We start from the raw sequence: 15,425 nt of genomic DNA, 5'->3' as shown, positions 1-15,425 counted from the left end.
TCTCTTTCAGCTTTAAACATTTGATTATGAAAGTAAAATGCATTTGCGGGCAATACACGCCACAAGCACGAAGCACAATGAACAAATAGAAAAATAATAGCACATATGCTTTGTTTATATATATATTTTTAATTCTTGACTAAAGTTTATACGAATCATAAATAAAATTTTAATTCATTTTCTAGTTACCAAAAAACATATAAAATTAATCAAATAATAAACATAATATTAAAAACGATCTGACTGAAAAAGGAGAGATTTCAAACTTTCTTGTGTGTTACTATGCAATATGATAGATAGCATTGATTGGTTGATGTTTGGCATCAGATTCAGAAAGCAACCCCAGTACTTGTTCTGCAACTTCCACCAAATACTAATCACCCACTTCCACTTGTCTGAATTCCCTTTCAATTTCATTTGCATTCTCTTCCTCTTTTTTGAGATCTCTTATCTGATTTTCACTTCTTCAAGGTGCACTCATTTTTCTCTCACGTTTATTCCTGCATTCTATCTTTCACCCTTCTAATTTTATGTTTCTTGCCCTTTTGCGTGTGTGATTTGAATCTCAATTTAGCAAATTCAATTTTTTTGGGGCGAATCGAATTGTAGAATATCTAATGCTGAATGCGCCTTGCTGTATGTTCACAAAAAAATGTTTATTTGTTTTGCACTGGATGCTGAAAAATTCTTAGTATAAAAGGATGTTGATGATATTTTACCTTTAGTGCCAAAACCTTTTCTCTGTTATGGATTTTTGTTATGGCCAGATCTCAGATTTTACATTTGATTTGCTTGGGGGATTTAGGCAACATTGGTTGTGAATTATCTTGCTTGCAGTAATTTTTGTCAGAAATTAAACTTTTGGGGCTGTGTGATTGTTTTTTGTTTAATCTTTGTTTGCTGTGAAGCTTATGTATGTAGTACAGGCCATAGATTGGGTTGTGAATTATGCAGGACAATGGTTTTTCAGTTGTTGACGTGTTATTCGTTGATAGTTGAAATCATCGAAAGTATATTTTTCCCCCACATGAAATGGTTCATCATTTGGGGTTGGGAGATTTCATAGACTATTATTGGCTGACTATTGATCAATTTTCTTTCCCTTTTTTGACAATTTGTGAAGATAATAAGAAGGAAAGCAAGCGAGGAAGTATAAGGTGTAATGGCCTCAGAGAGGGAAAATTTTGACCTCTCAGGGCCCTTACATCTAACTTATGTCAACTGGTAAGATCCATCAAACAAATCTTCTACTTCAAAATTTTTTCTTTTTTCTTTTTATGCTTACATATCATTTCTTCACTGCATGTTTGTATTGAGATTATATATATACTGATATCGAGGGGCTATTTATCTAGGAACTACTAATATTCTTCTTTAAACAAAATTAAGTGTAATATCATAGGTAAGGCACTATAAGTGTTATTCTCCAATCAAAATTGAAGTTTTACCTTGATAATATGTTACACCTTTAATGTTGGTGTGTTGATCTTCAATGCGAACCTTTATTATATAGATTATTAAAGTATTTAACTCTGGTTGAAGAACTACACTAATAGTACCTATGATATTGTATCTAAATTTTGTCCTTTTTTTGGTCTTAAAGCTTCAATATTGCAGTATTAGTTGACTTAAGTAAGAATATTTTGAATGAGTCCATCTTGTTATCCAGGGCTAATGAATATCACCGAAAGTCTGTTGCTGCTAGTTTGGTTCAAGGTGTATATATTCTAGAGAGGGACAGGCAAGAACAACGTGAAGGTCCCAATGCTCTTGCAATGCCTTGGTGGACATTCTTCCACTTTCAGTTGCTTCGCACACTTGTTGATGATGTTGATTCTTCCATCTTTGGTGCAATTTACGAGTTCAAGCCTCCATCATCTATGCACAATGACACCTTACATAGAAGTCCACGTTATGTAGTTGCATTTCGAGGGACTATAACCAAGGGAGATTCAGTTTCACGCGATATCGAGTTGGATATCCACTTTGTTCGAAATTTGCTGCATAAAACTTCGCGTTGTGAGAGAGCTATCCAAGCTGTTCAAAGCATGGTGGCAACTGTGGGTGGTTCAAATATCTGGTTAACTGGACACTCCCTAGGATCAGCATTGGCATTGCTTAGTGGCAAAGCCATGGCCAAGACTGGTATATTTATTGAGTCTTTTCTTTTCAACCCTCCATATGTGTCTGCTCCAATTGAGAGAATCAAGGATCAGAAATTAAAACATGGGCTTCGAATTGCTAGCAGTGTAGTGACAGCTGGACTTGCCTTTGCCATGAAGGCTAAGCAGAATAAGAATTTGTCCTTTGATGCATTTGCTGCTTTGTCTGCTTGGGTTCCATGCTTGTTTGTGAATCCATCTGATCATATATGCTGTGAGTATATTGGATACTTTGAACACAGAAAAAAAATGGAGGAGATTGGTGCAGGAAGCATTCAAAAGTTAGCATCTCAACACTCACTTTCTTGTCTACTTATGGGTGGGTTAGGGATGGAATCTGAACCCCTGCACGTCATTCCTTCAGCTTCTGTCACAGTTAATTTTACTCCTTCAGAGGATTTCAGAGCAGCTCATGGGATTCACCAGTGGTGGAAACCTGACTTACGCCTGGAATCCAAGCTCTACAAATACTAATAGTTCTTGTAGTTGTTGTAATGTGTCGCTGGATGTATATTGAGCTATGTTGTTTCTGGTTTTCTTTGTGAAGTCAATTTAAATAAGCTGTTGCAACTCTTAAGAATGATAGTTTGGATAATAATATTGGATTGATTTTGGGGACTTCTGTTAGTTTCCAGAATCAAATCTAGTCAATATAACAGGCCTACAGTTTTATGAGATATAGAGAGCTCTTTTCTGGGTTCTATTATTTGAACTATGGATATAAGGAGTGTCAGAAAGAACAGTGAGTTCTGTATTCCATCAATCATGTCCTTTTCTTAGAAAATATATTGCTTTACTGTTGACCATAATTATAAATGTTGAATCATAAAATTTATGTCTCGACTACGTTATTCTAGTACTAATTTTGACATAAATATTGTTTACATAAAATTTATCGTCTTATAGTTACTGTCGACGTGCATCTCACTTAAACTTCAAATAATTAAACTCACAAAAGGTTCAAAACATCTCCTCTTTCCTTTCAAGCTCGTAGTTCTTATTGCTATTCCCTTTAATAATTAAGTCCATCTCCCACTTACTCTATTTTTTTTTATATTGAATGAATGAATTAACTATAATGGAAAACAAAAATTGTCCCACTTTTGTTGAACTAAAAACCTTTTCTCATGTTATATAAAGGAAAAATAATACCATGTACCTATTGCCCCATATACTCATCCATAAAAATTTGACAATTTTTTTAAAATTAATTACTTATAATTTTGGTTCTTATTAAAAAAAATTGATTATTGATTCTATTAAAAAAAACATATTTTAGTCACTATCATAATAAGTGAATGATTCAACTCTGTCACATCATCACCTAAAAACCAATTTAGCGACAATAATTAAAAATGTGTTCTTTAAAAACTTATGGATCAAATAAAAATAGGCTACTGCCCGTGAAGCTGTGAACTAAAAATTACAGTAAAAGTAAATATTAAAGAATTTTTAAATTGATGCTAAATGTCCTTGTATTAGGTTTTTTCTATTATTTTGTCGTTAAATTAACTTTTTAAAAAGTTAAAAATCATGACATTTTTTTTTCAAGGTGGAATAAAATAACAAGAAACGAAGACAAAATTAATAATTACTATTTTCATAATTTAGAGAGATAATAGTTACTGCTACTAAATGAAAGGGTTTAAAGAATTAGCAATGAAAGCCCAAAACGGATCCATCGGCGACAGCGATGGCGACCCTGCATTCAGCTTTGGCCTCCACGTGATGACTGAAGAGGTGCAACACCCTCACGCGCCCCGCCATTGCTATTCTGGACTCGATCTCCATCGTGTGCCCAACCTTACTGGGCCCATTAATAGAGGCCAACGGGAACGACTGCACGGTGAACGTGGCGGCCATGTACTGAGTTCTGCCGGCGAAGATCTTGCCGGCGGGAATGAACACGAAGCCGACCTGTCTGCCATAGTAGAGAAGCTGGAGCGAACTGTCGTAGTGGGAGAAGGTGCCGCGGTTAGGGTTCCGAACGGAGGCGTATTGGGAGAAAGTGAAGTTGACGGTGCCGTTAGTGACTGAGAAGGAAGGGATTTGGACGGCGCTGACGGCGATTTTGGGGTCGTGGGGCTTGAACAGCGTGAAGTAAAGGAGGAAGAGGAGAATGAGAAGGAAAATGAGAAAGATGGTGGCAACGAAACATGAGGCTATGTTGGTGCGGTTCTGTGTCTTCGTCATGGATCCAAAGATTGCAGAGGAATCAATGTTTGCTATGTTGAGGCATGTGAGTGTGTGTTTAACGTTGAAAGAAAATAATGAGATTTGCAGAGTGTGAAGTAGGACCATAGGTTCTTGTTTTCTTCCCTTCAAAATAATTCTTTTTGTCTGCAATCTTTTGTCTTCCACTGCGCAGTGAAATTTTAATTCCTTTCTGAAATATTTAATCTTATGATGATTCGATACAATGTAATGTTACTTTATTTTGTACATGTTTAGTTGAATTTGTTTAAAACACTGATGGTGAATACGTAGTTTTAGAAGAAAAAAAATAAGGGTTAATATAACTAATGTTCGTGATGGTTGTGTAGATATAATTTTCACACGCAAATTTGGGATTCAATTTGGGTTGGGTCCCCTCCTGTCACTTGTTTTTTTGTTTGCTTCTCCGAAGATAGCAATGATGATTTTCTTTTTTGGCGTGAGGCGAGGTTGATTTGACCCCTTGTTGTAAAGATCATTGCTGTAAGAACTGGGGTAAAAACCTCGCTCTCTTGTAAGTTATAAGGATGGATCTGAATGATCGATCATTGTTGACTTGATACAAATCTAGTTTGTTGGATTGGCCCATTTGACTTTTATATTTGATTTGAGTCAAATTGACAAGTGTTTTTAATAAAATTTGGTTTAATTTTAAGTCACAATTATGTATTTTTGTTTTTCTGATTTAGAAAATTAATTCTGATAATTGCAACTAAAAATTAGTTTTCAAAATTAGAGTGGCTGAAAAAAGGTGTATGGATTTCTTCTAGTTTATTTCAGAAAACGGGTTAAAAAAAAGACTGGGTGGGAACCTGAAAACACATATATGCCCACAACAAAGGCAATGACAGAATGTTTGGATCATGATGAAACCATAAGAGCAGGAGAAGTTCGATCTGGATAGACAATTTTTCATCTTTACCCTTCCAGAAATCTGGATTAGTGGTTCAGATTTAGTTCTTTCATGTAAATCTCAGGAATTCAATAAAAAAAATTACAAGGAAAATTCATATTATATACTGTGTGTACAGCTGCTTACATAGGATGCATGTCGAATTCATGAAGCATCTAAACATGTTACAATTATGTACACCAGACATTCAACTCCTGTGTTAGCCCCCTCATCACACAAACCTAGAATACACAAAATCTCAGTACAATACATCTTATTCAGACCCTTTAACTTCTCTCAACATGACAATACAATCCTGAAAAACAGTTCACGTAAGTGTTTTGAGAGAGATGAACCAGAGCTTTAGACCTATGTGTCCACCACACCCTTAGCCATCCTCATGTGTAGTCCCATCCAAAACATGGACCACAGTATTCACTCAATACAAACGCAAATATATATATATTATTATATACTTATGTATCTGAAAGAATCATTTTGAAAGCTTATCAAGGCGGGAATCCATAATCTGGGAGACAGATTCAAGAAAAACAGATTCCCCTGTACCAGCTAACCCTGATTCTTGCGCTTCATAAACAATCTCCTCCAACATTGATTCCTTGTTCACTTTTTCCCTACACAAAATGCTTCCAATGGCATAGGGTGTGAGACCTCTCTCAACCCCTTTCTTTAATAACATTGTGGAGATTCGGAGAGTTCGTCCACACTCAAGTGGAACATCCCACCCATAATGTTTTAAAAGTTCTATATCTTTTTCAGCATCAAGAGATTTAATATATTCAACTGTACCTGGAGAGTATGGTTCACGTGCTTGGGGCCAGTAAAGCCAATCAAATGTGCAATCCTCAAACTGTAGAAAGAGTAAAGATTGAGGCCATGCATTCAACAATAACAACAATAATAGTAATTATAAAAGAAACATAACCAAGGATTCTATGTATCAATGCGATACCCAAGTTCCTATGACCTAAGGAATTCAGCATGTCAATTATTCCACAAACATTACTTGCATAGAAAAAATTGTGTTGCAACACAAGTTGATCCAATTTTTTTATGAACTAATCAGATATGCAAATAATATATAAAACAAAATGATTTATAAGAATCTCAAAAATATATAAAACAAATACTTGACACAAAGCGCATATGTATATACAAGAAGCACAAGGGGAAATGAAAATTATGAGGTTGAGACAAGAATGGAGAATAATGCTTACTTTTTCTGGTAGACAGTAGCCATGATCAATAGGAATGAGCATAGTGTGGCCATTTGCCTCTTTTCTGAACAGAATATTCCCAGCATGCCTGTCTGCATTGGCCATTCTTATATCAAGCACGGTTATCTTATGTACTTCTTCCACTGAAAAAGCCCGTGGTCCAATTTCCTCACAATTACCATCATTGTCCATGAACATTTGCAATGACCCCATCTTAGAAGAGCAACCAAACCCAATTGGGTTATTAAAGGCTTGGTGTAAGCACTGCACCATAACAGTAGGGGGAACACCAGAAAAGCCTATTGCTTCACCTGATACCAAACGTGGTCCAGCCCTTGGATGATCCAATATATAGGCTGCAACTTCTCTCAAAGCTCCTTCTCCCACCCTTGTCCCTCTTTTCAAACCTTCACCATCAGATGAACTCGTTAGGCCTCGCGGGTTGTTCACTGCCATAGGTTCCTCATCAATGGGTTTAAACACTGAAACATAGTCCACACCTTTTGAGTCTTGCATGAAGTAAGTCCCACCTGTGCCCTCAGAAGACCTGATAGGGTGATTTCCATTTTTCAAGCCATCGAATGTGGAGTCGATCATGTCCCAAAGGAAAGGAAAAAACTTGATCGTAGGATTCACAAAAACTGGTTCCAACCAGAAATCTACTCCAGGTGGTATCTGATTCTCTCCCACACCTTGAGAATCTGCCACAACAAAAAGCTCCAAACCTTGGTGAACTGGTTTGGCCTTAACTTTTGCTGACTTTTGAACTATCAAGTGAATCACATCATCATCACTCTTGCATATATCACGGAAGAGCCTATGATCATCAAGCTCTTCCCCACCACAGAATAGCTCTCGATCCTCGAGATCAATAAAACCTTTCCCTTTCTTCTTAATGCGTTGCTTAAGATACCCCACGTTTCTATGCCTATCAATTTGTAACTCAAACTCCTTGCCACAGGTGGTTCTCAAAACAATGAAGATCATGTCAGAAAGACGAAGAACCAAGTGAAGAACATTCCCTGCAGTGACATCATACTCCTTGATGAGTGCATCGTTGCGAGCAAGCTCTCTGCCATTAGAAACCAGCTTGTGCTTCTTCCCTGCAACCCCTTTGCGTGTCTGAATCCTCATTTTCACTGAAGCAACGGAATCAGACTCCAAAACCCGCATTGGTGTCACAGCACCCTCCACTGTGAGATATATCACGATGGATTCGCCAGTGCAGCTTCCTTGCCAATGCACCAATTCCTTGCAAATCGGTCTCAGAGCAACATCACAAACCGACATCTTTCTAAATTCAACAATCTTTCTTTCTTTTTTATTATAAACTCATGTTTTAGTCCTCTTAGCAGAGAAACTTGAGTTATCACAATGTAATTAACGGAAGGAACCCATCAACGAAGGAGAAGGCCTTTCGATCGAAGCGATCGAAGCGCCCCAACTACAAAGTTCAAAAAATATAAAAGAAAAAGAGAAAAAAAATTAAATTTTTACGGAAAATTTGATTTACCCATAAATGAATTTTTGGTGGTGTATGCCATGCAAAACGAAAGGACAAAATGTGTGAGAAACTGAGGTGATGGGTGATGAATGAATGAATCTCTCGAAAGAAGCGTAAAGGAATGGTAGCGAACGAGAGTGGATTCTTACCAAAGGAAAGAATCAAGGAGGAATGTGAGAGGGGAGAAAGCTTAAATGGAAGGGATTCATTCAACTAATTCCGGCAAGTGGCGATGTTTTCGCCGATCTTCTCTGATCCAATCAAGTTGTTACTTCCCAACCATTCAGGTATTGTAGCCGTTGGCTTTTTATATAAAACTTGGACCAACCCCTATAACGGCAACATTTTTTGATGTAGCAAATCTATCTGTAACACATGTAACAATAATAATGCTAAATATCACGAAAACGAGTACGAGGAGCGTTTTGTTGAAATTTTTAAGGAAATAATATAAAAAAAAAAAATAAAAACAGTGAAATGGACTTTGCTACAAATATTTACCAAATTGAACCTTTTTACTGCATTGAGATAGAGAATTTGTATCCTGAAAAATGTAACATGATTTATGTTTATGGCAAATGTAACATATAGTTCTATACCTTATAAAAGTTTATTAGAATCATGGATGTTGAAGAGTGCTTTGACATTTTCATCATCGTTTAACTGAACATATGTGTAGTTACTAATTCTCGGATCAAGTCTAATTGGGTAGCAAAAATATATCGTTTTCACTCTTTCATTTTCGTCGTTTAGTGTATATGACTTTCTTCAATCTTTATAAAGTCACTTTTCTCTTTAGATGTACTAATTTAACTGATGGTGAGATAAACGTAACTCATTTATTAAGACATTAATTAATGGCACCATCAGAGTGAACAATGATATAATAAAAAAGTTTAATTTGGTAAATATTTGTAGCAGAAGTCCATTTCAGTATTTTTATTGTATATTATTTTCGTAAAAAATTCATATTTTGTTTTGTTACAATTTATTTATTTACACAAAATACGGACAACCTCCTCAGTAGACAAACACATCACACCTACAAATTGCCCTTGTGTTCGGAGGATGCACTAGCAAACTAGCAAGTAACGTTCTGCATAAATCCAAGGCTAAAGTGTTGTGGTTTGTTGTAGTTTATCCTTTAATTATATTATTGTTACTATTCAAGTACTTTTACTATGATAGCAATAGTAATTCTTTTAATGCCGTTGGGTCATGCTATTGATGTCTTGCGTCCTTACCATCTTTTTTGTTGGCCAATTCATTGAAAGAGTACCAATGCATTCATTTGGATTTGCCTCGTATTAGATTATTGGTTGTGGTATATGCTGCTTGAAATGAATTTGTGGAGCAAGTTCAATGAATATTACTATTCCATTTTTGTAAAGTAATAGGGTCAGCATTTGAAATAAACAAAATAAGATTTCTTGCTTCTTAGGTGTCTCATGACTATGAGATATTGAGCATTATAACTATTAAACGCAGTTTTTTTTAAGGTACAATAATAATGTAATTTATTAATGAAAAATTGATTGATCAATTTTACTTTCCTTCAAGATTTTTATATTCATCCTTCCCAGTATCATTGCACTCCATGTGCTCCTTGGTCCCATGTATGCCCCATGTCTCAATCAACGTTCAGAAATGAGCTAACGACAGTCTAATTAAATGGTCTTATATTCTATTTCGTGGCCGTGGAGACACTCTCATTACCTAAACAGATTTTTATTAGGAAGGTTGCTTGAAAAGAATATTGATTTTCCTACACTTTATATTTGTGAAGGATGAAAACTGAAGAGAGTCTATCTAACCACCAGAAATAGGTGATATCTGAATAATTTTAACAATTTTGTTAATTCTAATTTTGGGATTAAGATTAAGAATTTAAAATAATAAATCTGTATTAAAATAACATTCATTATATTCAAAATAAAAAAATATAATAAATAATTGTTTTAATAAAAGCTAACTATTATTAATTACTTAAATTGGGTCATAAAAAATAACAATATTGTTTAATTTTTTAAGGCAAAAATATCACCGCCCATTGACGGAAGAAATGTGCTTGTCCAAGTTCGGTGAGGGTATCTTCCGTGACCGTTATAGTCGGTGGGGCAGTTGAACACGTGTTAGCTATAAATGTTTTTACCATTTCTTTCATATGTAACTAGATATTTATTTATTTATTTATTAAATAATGGAGTAGTTTTCCCCCTATGTTTCTTGCAATTTGGACACGAAAGTAGGTACTTTAAAAATTGGTTGGCTTTCATTGATATTATTAAATATGATATACCAGCGCTCTTAAAGTTTAAAAAATATTTCTTCTCTTCATCTATCATTTCAATCTTTTGAGTTATCTGCTATTGAAACATACTAACTAACATAATGTTAACATATTATGTAAAACGATTGTGAAATACATACAAGATACGTATAAAATTATCATTACGACTATCATATATTTGTGATTAACTAAAGTTATCCTATTATGAAACATGTATAATTAATTATACGATAAAAATATGTCTGGTATAATAATATATATATATATATATATTATTTTATTCTCTAAAATTGTTATTTGTTAAATATTTTAGTTTTTATTTATTCATTTCACTTCTTCTTTATTTTCTTTTGTTGTAAATTACCATTATCAACTATTATTTTCATTTTTTGTTGATAACTTCACCGTTGCTATCTAACACGCAATTTTGACCATTTTTCACATCAATCATATTACTTCTCTTTCAAGACACATATATTTCAACTTTATTTGATAAGTTTATAATTAAGCTCTTTTTTACAACTCATATATTAATGTTTAATCTTTATATTATTTGAGTTTTATCCTGATTTATTTGTATATTGTGTAGTTTAACATAAAGATGTCACAACTAGGTTTAAAAATTATTTTGGGCCCAAATTGGTTGCAAAATAGAGCTTTGCAGCAGTCAACAAGCCCAAACCCTATCATTAAACACAGGAGTACTTTGAGCCCATGTACAACCATGCTTACGGCCTTGCACGACTGTGCTAATTTGTGGGAAACCCAATTAATGAAAAACTTTTAGAGTTTTCAAACTCTATTAAAGAGAGATCTCGGACATCTTATTCTACATCTTGTCTCTTACTCTTCGATACACCTTTCATTTCGTCTTTTTTGCACGGATCGTTGGCATATTTTTTGTGAGACTTGGAGCTTCGAGCGACCGTACTTGAAGATCAAACAATCATATCTTTCTAGTTTACTTTTCTCTATGGCTTTATTTATGATTGTTCTAGTTCTTATCTTTAACATAAGTAACTAAGTCCATAGCTAAGGTTATAGGAACTATTGTTCATGAATTTATGAAATTTTAAAATTTAAATCTATATTTGGTTTCTATTCTTAATTAGCTTTTATCCTATTGCACATAATTATAATCATAATTAATTATATCGTCAAGCGACCGTACCTCGATTAATTAATAGATCTATAGGATAAAATGAGACAAAGGATTAGGTAGACCAAATTAATCTTTATCTTCCAATCTTATTACATTAACAAGTTCATAGGTACTTTATACTTTTTTTAATTGATGTCTTACATGATCATTTGAGATATTAATTTAGAGAAAATAATATTAGTATTGCATGATCATTGGGTGTAAATAGTATTTGTATGAATGATTGGTAATAACAAGAAAATTAAATTTAGAGTTAAATGAAAAAATAACATAAAGGATTGAATGAGAAAACTCATATGCCCTAAGTTCCTCTCTTATAAGTTCAACAAAGACGTGTGTTGTGTTATATGCTTTTATTCATAATTAATTTTATAATTAAATTATGGTTCTTACTTAATTTCACATCTTTTAGGCTCAAATAATTGAATTAAGAAATTCTTAATAATTAAAATTAATCTTTGTGAGACAATATTTCAGAAACTTATTTTAGAACCCTTTATTACTTCTTGACAGATACACTTGCCCTCCGAACATTACTCACATTGATTTTTTCAATTACAAACTCAAGGGATAATACTCACTTCCATTGTCATGCTTGATAGCCTCAAAATCTTAAACTTTTCTTTCCATAGACTAAAAGGCGACATACCCTCTTACATCAAGGGCTTAATTTCACTCAAAAAATTCTCGTTGACTATAAATTCGTTTTCAAGGACTATTCCAAATTCTATTTTTTCCATACTTAATTTGATTCACTTGGATCTAAGTTCAAACCAATTTAATAGAAGTAAATGATTGAAGAGATAAGTGGTTCTTTTGATTTCTAATAGCAGAAATTCCAATGACAGTCATAAGTAATGCATTTTATGGAACTTAGGTTTGCGATGGTGGTATTAGGTGTGACATTCTTTCTTACTTAAATATTTTTCCTTTAGGTAAAAGATATGAAAAATTTGGAAAAATTTACACATAAATTTGAACTAATAAAAGTTAGCAAAATTTTGAAACTTTGTGCATATGTTTCATTCATATGAGATATAAATGTTGATTTTTTCAATACAAATGTTTGATCAAAGTAAAGATTGAAATTACATTTTTAAACAATTAACTTACTTCATACTACATACATATATATAATACAATTTTTTTATATAAACAAAAATCTCTTTACAACAATTTAAACTTTTAACTAATGTCAGATGTAAATTACAATTAAAATAATTAACTAATTACAACAAAGTTTACCAAAATATATACATTCTAAAATCAACATTAAAATATTTACATATCATTATCAAAATTAAATGAAAACTTAATTAAAATTATTATAATCTTTAGAATAATTTAAATTCTAACAGAGCAACTCTTCCTTACAACATAATTGAGAATATGATCGGATCAATTTCTTTTATTTCTTCATTTTCACTTCTTGAAAATAATTGTAAGAGTAAGTATTATCTGCCCCACTAAACCCTTATTTTATGTGACAACCTAATAATATAGAAAACATTAATTAAACACAAGCATGCATTAAAATAATAGTAACTCATTTATATAAAATTTCATCCAAAAGTCATTAAGGCACAACATTTCACACTTAATCAAATCTAATTATACAATCTTTGTATTTATGCCATTTTAATCATTGTAAAATCCAATAGATCCATCATATATCGGTACTTACGGTACTCATGGGCCCCTACATCATTGTCAACATGTTTTTCCTAGTCATGAAAGACTTGCACTTGTATGAATAGTCGTCGATCAACCACCACAGACGGATACAATATGTGTGTTTTACGGCTCCATAGCAAAGGTATAGTCAGGAAATAAGCATGAAACTTGTGATGCTTTCGCTTATATCATGTACACATACGCGAACAATACTCACCACCCTAATTTTTCACAGATGTTTCAAACTATTTCTGAACTCTATATCTCCAATGTATTTCTGTAACTATCTATATAGGAACTTAATAATGGCAATTTGTACTGAATTCTTTTATTCCACATATATTCGTCACTCTTTCATAGCATACATTTTCATATTGATCAGTATGTCGTAATATGTGTATTATAATCACACCAATCAATATGTCATGACATATGTGTTATAATTGCACATGTTAATGTATTACAATATATATACATATATATATATATATATATATATATATATATATATAAAATAATCACACCAATCAATGTGATATAATACATATATTATACTCACACAATCACTGTATTCTAACACATGTATCATAATTCCACATACATAACCAAGCACACAATTTTTTATTTTTATAATTTCCTTTCTCATGCAATCAATTTCATGCTTTCTCAGTAATTTAAAATATCATATTATACAAATCAATTCAATATATCGAAAGTCAAATACCTTCTGACTCAATCTAATCGTATAATTTACAAATACATTAAAATTAATTACATACTACAGTTATATTGCAAGAGATCATACTCTCTCGATCTTTATAAAAATCACCTATCCTAGAGTTTAGCATTTCCTATTTTCATTTTCCAATACATACATTGTTCAAAATTAATAGGTCACATATATGATAATTAATAACAAAATCATAAAAAAAAAACTCCTTAAAACATTGTTTTACTCACAACCTTTACTATAAAATTATGTTTTAGGTGAATCTTAAACTAAACCATAGGTTTTCGTATCCAAATAATCCATTCTTGACATTATGATTTTAAGAAGATATTATAGATCTGTTAAAAAATTTATTTCTAATAGTTAATATGGGTAATACCTATTATTTATAGCATTTATATTAGCTATTTACATTCTGTTAGGCTCAATAAAAGTGAGTTAATTTTAGTGAACCTTTAGACTACTAATTAAAAAAATAATAATTAATATAACTAAAGGAATATGGGCTCAATAAGTGGAGACTGAATTTAGTTCGTTACGGGTTAATGGAAACCCTAATAGGTTTTAAATTATAAGGTTGGTCATGGTCCCCAATAAGCCAAAATAAGAAACATTTCTCTGTCTTCCCATTACAAGAGAAATATCAAGTCCTATTAAGGAATCCATTAATTTTGGTTGCACCAAAACTAAAAAAGTATTCTACTGCAACCTCTGATCAATGTCAATGGATCCACGTATTCCTAAAACTCCCCTATTTCTGTTCGATAATCTGATGTAATGGTTCTTGAGTTTTATTTAAAATTTCATATGATTTAAAAAGGAAATTTCTAACAAAATTTACTATTCAAAATAGGGTATTTTGAGTTTTTCAATCTAAAACACATGATTAGAATTTAGGGTTTGGGATCAACTCCTCTTACTTGAAAATAGATCTCTCAAAACAAGAGATGAGAGATAAGGTCTACAAAATCGAGTTCTTCTTCTTGAGATCCAGAGCGAAAAGGTACAACATTTTTTACGAAAGATATTGTCTGAAAGACTAAAATGATGAAAAATAAGTAAAATTGGAAGATTAAGCTATAAGAACTTACTTGGAATCAAGTGAGGAAAGATGTTCAAGCTTGGATTTGAGGGAGATTTAGAGAGTAATGAGGTTTTCTAGTTGGGGAGGGAGTGAAAGAATAGAGAGTGATATTAGAAAGGTTACTAGCCTTATGTTCTAAGTTTTAAATCACTGGAGCGATTTATAGACTATTTTCACTCTCAACTTTTTGCTTGAACGAATACATTCTCACTTAAGAGAGACCATTCTCGCCTGAGCGAGAATGTTAGACAGAAAATTTCTTCATCATTTTTTATAATCTCACTTGAGCGAGATGCCTTCTCGCTTTGGTCTAGAGATGATGGAGACCAAGCCTTGCGAGATCATGAACAAGCGTCAAAGGACAAGGAGTCCAGTGAGCCCAATACATTTCAAGGACTTGGAAGCCTAATAACAAGAGCAAAAACCAAAAAGATTAAGGAGGCCCTTCAACAAGTCATGATCACATTATTTGGAG

General features: G+C 32.9%; 2 protein-coding genes across 3 annotated transcripts; one reads left to right on the top strand and one right to left on the bottom strand.

Moving 5' to 3' along the window:
• The first annotated feature begins 171 nt into the window (after nt 1-171).
• LOC113869755 (GDSL esterase/lipase At4g10955-like) lies at nt 172-2,810 on the top strand. Of its 2 annotated transcripts, none has more exons than XM_027506217.1 (3): nt 172-471; nt 1,124-1,224; nt 1,670-2,810. In XM_027506217.1, the coding sequence occupies exons 2-3, from the start codon at nt 1,163-1,165 to the stop codon at nt 2,634-2,636; spliced, it is 1,029 nt and encodes a 342-aa protein (XP_027362018.1). In that variant the 5' UTR covers nt 172-471; nt 1,124-1,162; the 3' UTR covers nt 2,637-2,810. The 2 variants fall into 2 exon arrangements, with proteins under 2 accessions (XP_027362018.1, XP_027362019.1); XM_027506218.1 differs by lacking the exon at nt 172-471 and adding an exon at nt 522-605.
• A 2,820-nt stretch (nt 2,811-5,630) lies between these two features.
• Nucleotides 5,631-7,796, bottom strand: LOC113869753 (phosphatidylinositol 4-kinase gamma 2-like). Its single transcript, XM_027506215.1, has 2 exons — nt 6,507-7,796; nt 5,631-6,139 (listed from the first exon to the last, which is right to left on the bottom strand). Exons 1-2 carry the CDS (start codon nt 7,794-7,796, stop codon nt 5,762-5,764), a joined length of 1,668 nt encoding a protein of 555 aa, XP_027362016.1. The 3' UTR covers nt 5,631-5,761.
• Between the last annotated feature and the right edge of the window lie 7,629 nt (nt 7,797-15,425).

Source organism: Abrus precatorius, unplaced genomic scaffold (assembly GCF_003935025.1).
Source record: "Abrus precatorius isolate BTA unplaced genomic scaffold, Abrus_2018 Scaffold6, whole genome shotgun sequence".
Taxonomy (NCBI): Eukaryota; Viridiplantae; Streptophyta; class Magnoliopsida; order Fabales; family Fabaceae; genus Abrus; species Abrus precatorius.
This window is presented reverse-complemented; position numbering and strand designations above follow the sequence as displayed.